At 39.7% G+C, this 11360-nt stretch overlaps 2 protein-coding genes across 2 annotated transcripts; both read right to left on the bottom strand.

The window, feature by feature from the left end:
* Positions 1-1007: 1007 nt before the first annotated feature.
* Positions 1008-4409, bottom strand: mcoln3a (mucolipin TRP cation channel 3a). Its single transcript, XM_073491668.1, has 12 exons — positions 4182-4409; positions 3941-4108; positions 3522-3675; positions 3227-3311; positions 3050-3146; positions 2865-2964; positions 2624-2736; positions 2009-2158; positions 1793-1894; positions 1573-1695; positions 1268-1474; positions 1008-1148 (listed from the first exon to the last, which is right to left on the bottom strand). Exons 1-12 carry the CDS (start codon positions 4407-4409, stop codon positions 1008-1010), a joined length of 1668 nt encoding a protein of 555 aa, XP_073347769.1.
* Positions 4410-5865: 1456 nt separating this feature from the next.
* On the bottom strand, positions 5866-10631 carry bcl10 (BCL10 immune signaling adaptor). The gene is made up of 3 exons (XM_073491362.1): positions 10178-10631; positions 8303-8591; positions 5866-8213 (listed from the first exon to the last, which is right to left on the bottom strand). The coding sequence occupies exons 1-3, from the start codon at positions 10226-10228 to the stop codon at positions 7804-7806; spliced, it is 750 nt and encodes a 249-aa protein (XP_073347463.1). The 5' UTR covers positions 10229-10631; the 3' UTR covers positions 5866-7803.
* Between the last annotated feature and the right edge of the window lie 729 nt (positions 10632-11360).

The raw sequence follows: 11360 nt of genomic DNA, 5'->3' as shown, positions 1-11360 counted from the left end.
AATTAGAATGGGATATAACCAGACTGAGTCAGAAACATAAGGAAGCCCATTTTCACCAGATAAAGAGAAAAATAAATAAGATGAAAACTATTCCCATAGTCGAAATGATTAAAAACAAGTCATAATTAAAAAATATGAGATAAAAAAATCATGATTATGAGATTAAAAGTCAAATTTAAGAAATAAAAAGTCAATCTTATGAGATAAAAAGTCAAATGTATGAGATAAAAAGGCAAATTTAATGAGATTAAAAATCAAATTTAGGAGATAAGAAGTCAGAATTATGTGATAAAAAACAGAACTGTGAGATAAAAAGTCAAATTTAGGAGATATAAAGTCAGAATTATAAGATTAAATCGAAATCATGACAATAGAATTATGACATAAAATTGAAATTATGAGATATAAAGTTAACATTTACACATAATTATGACTGTCTATGTCAGTTTTCATCAATTTTTATTTTCTGTAACTGGTGTAAACGGACTTCAAAAGTACAACTTCGTCAGCAAAAAAGAAAATTCACTTTGTCAAAAGTGCTAAACTTACAAAAAATACAGCACAAAAATACATAAAGTGAAACCATGGAGGCAATCCATTTAGTTCATATATCAATATATTTACATAGCCCATAGAAATCATGTACAGTACAACAAGATACAATAAAGCAATACATTATAATGAAATTTACACTTACAAAGAAGCTTTTTTCATTATAAAGTACATTAAGGGTGAGTTAGATCTTAAAATCCATAAATCTATTTTCACATTTTAATTCTTTAATTGGTTTTATACTCTAGTGCCTTTTAGTTTAGCATTTTACAACAGTAGTGCTCATCAAGTCAAGTAAAAAAAACAGGAGTTAAAGAAGTTCTACTTGAGGAAGAATATATTCTTGCATTCCTGTCACGCGTCAGTATAATCAGATGCTCCATGCAGACAGTCAGGACTCTCTGCGGCAGCTCCTAATCCACATGTGGAAAAAGAAAAACCCACATTTCCTCAGTTCATCGAAAGCAGCAGCACGGAGAGAGGCAGCAGGAAGCTGAGTCCTCATCAGTCTGGTATCTTCCAGAGTCGGGCTGGTCCCTGCACTCTGCTATGAAGGCCTGAAGCTGGGACACTGGTACCTTCTCCTGCTGGTGGTGCTGGGAAAGAACCATTGAAGAGTATTAGAGTACTAAAGGATACATTAAAAAAAAACTTCTACTTACAGTAACATCTAGGAATATTTCTCAGTCTGTGAATGCACAGCACTCGGACTGACCTTGATGGTCTCATAGGTGTCAGTAATGAGAGCGATGAACAGGCTGAGCACCATGTAGATGAAGAGGGAGATGAAGGAGTAGAGGTAGAGTCTGCTGAAGAGCCACACCATGTAGCTCTTGTCTCTCATCTTCAGGAAGGTGGCGTACATGTCGTCCCCGTTGATGAGAGAGAAGAGGCACTCTGTCACCTTGTCGAGAGTTCGGAACTGGAGAAAGAAATGATTTGATAATGAAGTTAATTAACTTAAGGGGGATTTATTGGGCCACGCTGACACTTGAAACAGAATGATTATCATTTTCATACTTTGTCATGATAAGGCCCGAGGACGATCCAACCGCAGAAACAGTAGCCAAGGTAGATCATGGCGGCACAGCAGCAGAATCGGATCACATTTGGGAATGCCGCCCTCAGAGTTAAGATTAATATCTAGAAAGGAATAAAGATTTTCAGGATATGCTTTTATCTACTTTAAACAGGTTGGCTGATGCATAAAAACAATAAGCAACGTCAGTAAAGCTCTTACATTGTATTTCTTGAAGAAACCAAGGTAACGAATCACACCAACCCAGACGAGCATCGTGGCCGTTCCCAGCAAGATACTGCAGACGTCATAGTTTGTCAGGTACTGCAAGAGGAAAAGTACACTTCCATGTTCATATAACATGCTGCAAAGGTCCCTCAGCCCCACAGTGAATAATCTAATTAAGAATATAAACAATAAGGCTCAGTGATAACAAACCTTTGTTTGTATTCCAATTTTGAGCGCTGACCCAGCGATGGTCAACGTGTCACTCACGATGATGAGGATGTACCAGCCGTTCACAAACTCCATTCGGTCCGACCAAGACACAATTTTATTGTAGTTGGCGTGGAAGAACGTGTTGAACTCCTGCATGAGAGAAACCCAGATATCATAAAACACAATTAATAAGATACCCAACAAACCAGGAGTCATTTCTGACCACCAGACTAGTTTTTCACACTGGTTGCACAAAAACTAAGTTTTTTCAATTTAGAGACGCTTCATTTGCTATCATCAATGACAAAGAAAAGTTGCAAATCTCACATCTAAGAAGCTGGAACCAGCAAATGTTAAATTTCTTTCCATTGACTTATTGATTAATCGACTAATTGTTGCAGCTCGACTTAAAAGTAGTGAAATTTAAATACTTAAAGCCCCACAAACCCCATAAAAACACAGAGGAGCTCAGTGTCCTGTATTTACAGTCCTTCATCTGATGCTGGTTAAATGTTTAATTTATTACTGGATTAATGTCCTGATGACTCAACTGTAATTGTGGCTGAATTTACCAAAATCCTGTACATTCATCAGTGGTGATTTCTCATGACTCACAAACTGGAGTTGGATGCCATTGATGACAGATCTTGTGCAGAGGATGAGCGAGGTGAAGCAGGCGAGGATGACCACAGAATCAAAGGACAAGAGGAGGTAATCGTTTTTATCAGCTGGAAAAACAGAAAGACAGATTTCAGGCCAGTTTACAAGCTGCAGAGTAAAATCACGGTGCCCCCTGCTGGCCTTCAAAGCCAAAACCATTATGAGTCATTTCATATTTAGCTGGGTCAAAACTTACAAGTGCCCTCCACGTTCCAGTCTCTGCATTCATAGATTCGTACTTCATTTTCAATATCAACCTTTATCTTTCCACTGTGTGCACGGTTGTCAAATGTGATCTGTTATAAAACAAAGACAAATTATGTCTGAGCATGTGTGTTTTCATCTGTTAAAATACCAGCTCAGACGTGCGTCGTCACCAACCATTATATGGAAGTCATAGCAGTCTGGTAGCTCGTGGTGGCGCACAGTCTGCAGATTGATGGTTTTCAGAGTCAGGTTGATTCTCACTGATAGCAGCCTGCATCGACACACAAACACACATTAGCAGGCAGCACTCTTATCGGCCGGCACGTAACCAGTGTTTTCACTTCAGGTCACCTTTTGAAATCTAAGCTGAAGTTGATGTGTGTCAGCAAAGTGCTGCTGTTGTCAAACGACTGCATGGGATATATGGAAACGCAATCTGTGAGGAGGAAATACAGCAAGTTCAGTTAGATCAGTTAGTCAAACACTACACAATACAGTACAGGCTTCCTCTTTTCAAGGAGTCACATGTGAATCCACATTATGATTATTTTCCATTCATGCCATGATTCACCTTCCATAAATACATCTTCCGTCTTACTGATACATCTTACACCAGTCTTTTTAGAGCAATTTTGTGCTTTTATACCTTTTTCAATATATGGATCAATGTCAAAGGTCTCATTTCCTGGGTCGATGCTGCTGTTTCTGTAAAACTCCTGACACACAGACAGGGCGGTGTACTCCCCATCAACCATCTCGTATGCGAGGTTACCTACTGTCAGGTTTTGGAGATTGGTGTACTGAAAAGTAAATATGAAAAGAGGAGGGAAAAAACATTAGAGATTAAACATCTTTTACCATTAAAGGGGCACTACGTAGTTTTGGAGAAGAACTTAAAACTCAGAATATTATTATTTACAATATTAATGAGGTAATATTTTAATATTTTTTTCCATAACTGAATAAACAAGTTGTTCTAAGAGGAAAATAAGGTCCCCAGAACACTGTCTGAAGCTAGAAAGGTGGCAGGGTGATAATAAACTGTTGTCTTCAATCTAAAGTTACCCTGTTGATAACGTAGTAGATGTGATCGTACACATCATCTTTCGTGTACAGTGCGTAGCTTCCCAGTCGGTGATCCTTGTATCCTTTTAGAAACAGGTGTCTGAACGTCACCAGGTTCTCGTCTTTGAAGGTGACCATCATTTCGTTGCTGAGGCCAAAAGAGACTAACTAAAAGAAGAAAACATAGATCTGAGACAAAGAGACATATAGCCAACACTAACTAAAGAGTTCTGTGTCCTACCTGGACTGTGATGATTGCAATTTTTAGTATTTGTAACATCAGTTTCCATGGTTTTCGACCCCTGGCTCTGTATTTCTCGCAGGGGTTCATGAAGAAATACTTGAGCCTCCGTCTGAAGTCCTCCACCACCTTCGACTGCAGGCTGCGAGTGTGAGTGCTCCACCTGCAGTGGCCGTTCAGACTCCTCTCCTCTGACCTCGGGGTCAACAGCTGCTCACGGTCCTCCATTATTTGACTATTTATGACAAGACAGTTTTGTGTTTTTCTTCTTATTGTTAAAGACTGAATCAGATTACACGTATAAGATGTATGTTGAAGGTAAAAGTTCAACCATTCCTGTCATTCTGATGTTTATCAAACTGGTTCTCCTGCATGTTCTCACTGCTGTCACTCTCTCAACTCTCTCAAATGTTAGTCTGGAGTGCATGATAATTACGCTAATATTAGGTTTAATGCTCTTTAAAGTAGAAAAAAGGTGTTTTGCAGCATCGCTCATCCATTTTTAGCTCAACAAAAGCTTACTGTGGCAGACCTGCCTGCAACAGCAGAGAGCAAAAGCACATTTAAACTACTTATGAAGCAAATTACTTCACATATGAAAGTATTACATTTCAAAAGCATTTTAACGAAATCACAGACATGATAGAAAGTTAAATGCACTCACATTGTAGATATTAGTCATGTAATTATATCATATTTTCTACAACCCCTGCCTGGAAAATATCTATATATTTTTAATATAAAGAGTAAAAGCTCCAGCTTGTGAGAGAAAGCCAACATATATGTAATAAGTAACATTAAAATGAAATACCTGCTGTGCACCAGCGAGCCACAGAGCGTCTACACTGACACTCTCTGCTGTCTGTGAAGATCAGATGCAGTCACCACACCAGCCTCCACCACAATGACTGTCACTCCTCTGCGTCATTCAAAGCTTTTCCAGTTTTTCCAAAACTAAAATAGAGCGCCTCCGTTACAGAATCCTCGCACGCACACACAAAAATATCATTTGCATTTGTTGTGAGCAGTTTCATTTAGGAACAATTTCTCTCTGCGGAGCTACACCTGCCAACGTCCGCGAGTTATGTGTTATAATTCAGTCCATAAAAACTGTTTTATTTCCTGCGCCCTCAGTTTGGATTGAGTGAGTATGTTTGCTGAAAACATGCTCTGTGCTTTGTCTAGTAGTGGTGCTTCACATAGTCGCTTTAAATAATCTCCACACCACAGATTCAGATACGAGTCAGACTAATTATGATTTTTGATTAAAACCTGTTTCCTGTATTTTCTCTCAACTGTTGTCTTTTTTCTGTGTGTCTCTGTCTGATTTGAATCAAAATGCTTGATGATTTGAGTGGCCGAGTAGCGTCACGTGAGTGATTTACAACACATGCAATTGGTCTGCGATTTTCCTGAGCCACGTGTTAAATTCATACTCAATACAAATACGGGGCAGCATATTGCCAGAGTAACCGCTAACTGCTGCCAACTGTAGCTGATGTTAGCCAGTTAGCTATCGAGGAGCTTCAAACCCGGCACAGGCACTACAGGTAAGAGGATGTGTGAAAAAGAGTGCTTTTGATTTTTGGGGTGAACTTTCCCTTTAATAACAGTTTGTCCTCCCTCTCTGATAATAAACTGCATCGTTAATTTCCAATGAAGAACAAAGACATGAGTCGAATTCACACAGAAAACCTTTAGTATGCAACAGATGATTGTACAGTTTGACCAGTGAGTGGAGTAACAAGCAGGACACGGTTTGTATTCCACGATGTGCTTTGTGATACAAGACTTGTGTAGTGACAAAAATGTGAAAAACTTCTCTTGGCCTAATGCTACACACAGTGAACTGGAAATTACTCGGAGCTACATCGCTCTGGTCAAAGGCAGCGTCAGACTTGCACACATACAGGCTCAAGCAGTCATTCCAGTGTATAGACGTTGTCACTGCATCTAAACTGTAGCTGCCGTGATTAAACACTAAACAGTTTCTCAGGGATTCACACCTTTGGTAAAAGAAGAGGAGTGGGTAGGAGTGGATGAGTCAGATTTTCTTAGCTCATGACATGGGTACCAAACCTCAATACACAGAAAGGAGTTTGAAGGAAAGTTATTATGAATCAAATGGTTTCAGACCTTTTTCTTTTAAAGGCAAAGTTCTTGTACGCCTGCTTATATTTAGACTACATGCAGGGTTCCTATGGCTTTTTAAGAGTGAAATTTAAGTTATTTCAAGGTACCTTAACCAACGACTTCCAGCCTTTATCATCATATCTAAATTGTTACTATAAACGCAACTACAAAAAATACAAGTTTTTACCCACAGCCATCAATAAATATTGTCACTTTGGTTATTATTTAATTCTTGTGAAATACGACGCCATAAAAACAACAAATAAATATGTTGACGAGATGGTTTCATTTGAAATATTATACAATTTTTGGTTAACATGAGTGATTGTGCAAATGAAACACTGCATTTTGTTGAAAATTAAGCGTATATGAAGGATTATAAGGTTGTCACAATACCAGAATTTCAAACATTTTTCTTTTATCTGAAACGCTACTAGTGGGAAAACAAACAAAAACAAAAACGATACTCAATACCTCTTTTGATAGCATGACAAAAAGAAAACAAGTCCAAGGCACACAAAATATAAATTCTCCGTTTCTTTTTTAAATTAACAACCTGCACACAGTGTTGGGACTGAAATAGTCACTGAACAGATACCAACACATTTGTAACAATGTTAATATCTGGGTTAAAAATCTGATTGTAGATCTGTTTTTTTTAAATAGTTGTAATATTTTGGAAATCAAATCGATTTAAAGACGTAGTTTGGCAAAGTATCAAAGCATCCATAGTTTTAACAACTTTAAAGCTACAATACGTAAGAATTGGCCACCTGTTGAATTCATTCTCCAAACAAATAGGGGCAGCATATCCCCAGAGTAGGCTAACAGTTAACTGCTACTAGTTTTATTCTGTTTATCCATGACTGTAGCTACTGTTAGCTTGTTAGCTCAGTTAGCCATGCAGCTAGCCGGACCAACTACCAGGGGAGTGCTGGTGTTTACCACGCTAGTGCAGGAGCTTTGGACAGCTGGTAGAAAGAGGTTTTCAGGCTAACTTACTTAGACTGACGTCAAAACTGTTATTTCTCAAGATTCTGTTGATAATTTTAGTTGAAGACTAAATTTGATCAAGCGTATTCCTAACCTTGAAAACATCCAAATCAAGCGCTTTCCAAACTTTCGAGACTTTATACAAACCCTGAACATCTAACATTTGAGATGTGGCTTCTTTTGTTCAATAAAAAAGGGTTTAAAAAAAATCTATCACTTCTTAAAACTAAGGCAATATTTTGGCCTCATTTAGAATTGGCACCATTATCAAGAACTTTAAACTTAACAGCCCTAGTGACAAATTTCCCACATTTTCTCCTGTAACAAGCTGATTGGTATTGTAATAATATATCCCATATTATTTTCTCACTAACTGCCTAATCAAAGACAAGAGCAACACCCAGAACAGAGAGTGAGAGAGTGTTCCTATATGAGTTGACTGGCCCAGGTTGGTTTGTCCATGAACTGCATGAGAACCGTCTCTTGAGGTGTGAAGTTAAAAGATGCTCCTATGTGACGTCGGGTCGAGCGAGCGCGACCGTAGCGGCTGGAAGTTTGAGTCTCCTCCGCTGCTGGTGCACCCCTGCGCTCCGGCATCTATGTTGGACGGGGATTCGACCATTACCTCGTCCGGTAGCGGAGGAGCTCCCGGGTCTCCGGGCCTCAGGAGGCTGGAGGAGGTTGTTGATGAAACTACGCCGATGCTAGCACCAGCCCCAGAGGGCGAGCTTCCACCTCTCTGTATGGATGGCAGGGTGAGCGAGCCCGTCACATCTGAAGTGGAAGGGCTCCGCTCTCCATCTGGGTGGAAGAGCACTGTGGAGTTGTTTGAAAACATGGTGGTGAGGTCGCTGGTTGTGCTCGGAGTGCTGAGTTTGCTGTCAGACGAGGAACTGGAGGCCCCGGCTGTGGAGTTACAGATGAAAAAAAAGCTGCATTCAGAAGCAGAAAAAACACATGACGGAAACAAACTGATTTCATTGCGATTTACTCACCTCTGAGAGACTCGATCTTCTCATTTTTGGCCTTTTGCACCTCATCAGTGATTTTGGTGATGATGAAGTTTTGCGAGCGCATCTCCCTTATGGAGTCACACAAGGCGTCCAGGCCCAGGGGGTTCTCGGCCAGAATGTCCAACAACATGGCCGTCCTCTTTGTCTGCGTGGTCCTGCAGCTGATTTCCTCTGCGTCGTCCCGCGTCAGGATCCTGCGAGCGCGCAGGTAGTCGAGGTGGCGTTCGGCTCTAATCTTGTCGCAGAGGTAGTGCCGCAGTCTTGTCAGCACCTGGGAATCCAGAGCAGGTGGAAAAAGGAGAGCGTTGTGAGGAGTTACTCTTTGCAAAGGGCCTGAGGAGGTTATGGAAGCCTGAAGAGGCAAAACGGTCAAAGCTTTCACAAATAATAATAAAAGAAAATAGAAAAATTATCATGGCAAACCCTTTTTTTCACCCACCAATAGGTCTTTATATGAGACTATATTTTGATTCAGATTTTGGATATTGTTATAGAGGGCTGAATTCATGTCCCTTCCGCGGTGGAGCCCATCATATGTGTAGTTCATGGCAGAATTCAAGCAGGATCCAAAAATTATTTGTCTCTCTCCGTTCAGTACCATACAAAGTTTTTCTGAAATAAGGTCCCATGGGGCAAACCGGAAGGGGCGTGACTTTAGCTCTCTATATCGTGATATGACAATTGTTGTCTTTTCTTAGTTTTAAAGGCAGCATCACAGTAAATCGATGTAATATTTTTATTTTTTAATACTTTCCTTAGTCATTACATCCACATTACTGATGATTATTAATCAAAAATCCCATTTTAATTATATTTTTTGAGGGACAGTCATCCCTACGATATTGTCGCATTGTCAATTTTGAGGTATTTGGTCAAAAATATCTAAAATATCACAGTGTGGTTTCAAGGCTTTTAAGTTTGATGCCCCTTCACTCTGATGTTTTCTTTTTTACTGCTAATTATCTTGTGTGGCCTGCCCTTTTCCACCACCACTTGGCGATGCCTCTGCCTGCTCAGTCGTCTCCTGGATCCACACACTTCACATATATTACATAAATTGTATCAGTATCATTCTGTCAATGCAATTTGTGAATTGTGATTTTGTCGTTCTGTTCTGTACATGCGACATCTACGGCATGTCTGTCCATCCTGGGAGAGGGATCCCTCCTCTGTGGCTCTTCCTGAGGTTTCTTCCATCTTTCCCCTGTCAAAAGGTTGCTTTTTTCTCAATATGGCAAGTTTTTCCTCACTCGAATCAAGGGTCTAAGGACAAAGGATGTTGTTCACTGTACAGATTGTAAAGCCCACTGAGGTGATGTGATTGTGATTTTGGACTCTATAAATAAAATTGATCTGATTTGATTTGAGGTCATACTGACACACCCTGACCTCATTTTTTTCCACCAACTTAAAATCAACTTAAAATAAAAGTTGAGGTTCACCTGATTTTTTCTTTTTCCACTTACCCCTCAGGGCTTCCGTAGATCTGCGGGTTTTCACTAAACCAAAGGCTACAACAGGTAATAATAAATACAGCCTGAGGCAGGTGGTCTGAAATCACTTGTATACCCTGGTGTCCATGTTACAGAGCTGTCTGTCCCTGCTTTAGCTTCTGCTAGTGTTTTAATAAGACAGACTGAGCAACACTGTGTTAAATCCTCCAAAGCTCTGAGTGTTGATGTGGGCACAGGGAAGGTGTGGTGGGCTGTTTCCTCCTTTTACAGGCCTTTAACGCCAAATAGGCTCCACACAAAGCCCAAGCAGAGCAACAAACCTGTGTATATTTCACACAAACCTCACCTGATCACGATTATTTGTAAGGGAGCAGGATTTTTTTGTCAGAAATATCGTACTCACGTCTTTTTTAATCTCTGCCATTTCTTCTTCGGTGAGATGAGGCACATCCATCACTCTCACCCGCAACGTGAAAATCCAGGTGTAACAAACGACGACTAAGATAAGTTAGTGAGATAGTTATAACGACATTAACTACATTAATTGATTATTTACAAGCGTTAACAAGCGTGAGTCGTCATTATTTGTCGATAAAAGGAGCCGTATCGACTGTCCATTCAAGTTTTCTGCCTCAAAAATGCCCGGACTTCCTGATTCTGTCGAGGTTTACGTCGACACGAGCAGAGAAGAAGAGCCGGAGACAGAAGAGTCGTCGCTTTGACTCTCAGAGCCGATTTATGAGGTTAAAAACGCTACAATTTAGACTAAACAGCTCCCACAAAGGCAGGCTAGCACACACTTGTTCCACTTTCATCGTTTTGATCCGTGTTAATTGTTTAACAAGTGTCGTTCAATGGCTCTGATACAGGTGAAGTGCGGTACCGGTCCAGCCCACTGGGCGGCGCTGGTGGATCTCCTCACAGTTATCACACGTTTACACACAGTAGAGTGGGAAGGACATTTACTCTGCTGGACATGCTGAGAACATGCTTTTCTGGAGTATTTCCAATAAAATATTAAGTTATACTAAGTATAAAGTATCATTCAACATTTTATTGGAAATAAACTACTTCATTACATTGTTTTTTTCATTGTTTTTTCATGTACTTCATGGTTTTACAGACAAACAGAGGTGGAAAAACAACTCAAATCTTTTACATAAGTTGTAAAAAGTACCCAAAAGCCAAGTGGAAGTCACCCACACAAATAGTAGCATACTTAAGTGAGGGTGTGCTATGTAGTTTTGAGGAAGATATTTTAATCAGATGAGAAAGATCTTCACTGATTATACTTTTTAAGGCTTAAACAAACTAAAATAACAAACTTTGTCATCGTGTCTGAATAAACTGAATAAACAAACTAACCTTAAAAGACAACCCAATTTCACACTGCTTTACTTTGTTTATATTTGGCGGACCCTGCCACCTTTCTAGCTTCAAACAGTGTTTTCTGAGGACCTTATTTTCCTCTAGGAGCAGCTTGTTTATTCAGTTATGGAAAAAATAAACAAGTTTGTATAATTACCTCAAAAGAACAAGTAAAAGTAAAATAATGCATTTATCTACATTTATCCGATTCCGATTCT

This window comes from Pagrus major, chromosome 21 (genome assembly GCF_040436345.1).
Source record: "Pagrus major chromosome 21, Pma_NU_1.0".
Lineage (NCBI taxonomy): Eukaryota > Metazoa > Chordata > Actinopteri > Spariformes > Sparidae > Pagrus > Pagrus major.
This window is presented reverse-complemented; position numbering and strand designations above follow the sequence as displayed.

Coding starts and splice junctions, on each gene's coding strand:
- mcoln3a (XM_073491668.1), bottom strand. CDS start 4,409: ATGGAGGACCGTGAGCAGCTGTTGACCCCGAGGTCAGAGGAGAGGAGT. Junction 3,147..3,226: donor TTCAGCTTAGATTTCAAAAG/GTGACCTGAAGT, acceptor GTGTCGATGCAG/GCTGCTATCAGTGAGAATCA. Junction 1,149..1,267: donor ACACCTATGAGACCATCAAG/GTCAGTCCGAGT, acceptor GTTCTTTCCCAG/CACCACCAGCAGGAGAAGGT.
- bcl10 (XM_073491362.1), bottom strand. CDS start 10,228: ATGGATGTGCCTCATCTCACCGAAGAAGAAATGGCAGAGATTAAAAAA. Junction 8,592..10,177: donor TGGCAGAGATTAAAAAAGAC/GTGAGTACGATA, acceptor CTGGATTCCCAG/GTGCTGACAAGACTGCGGCA. Junction 8,214..8,302: donor GAAGATCGAGTCTCTCAGAG/GTGAGTAAATCG, acceptor GTAACTCCACAG/CCGGGGCCTCCAGTTCCTCG.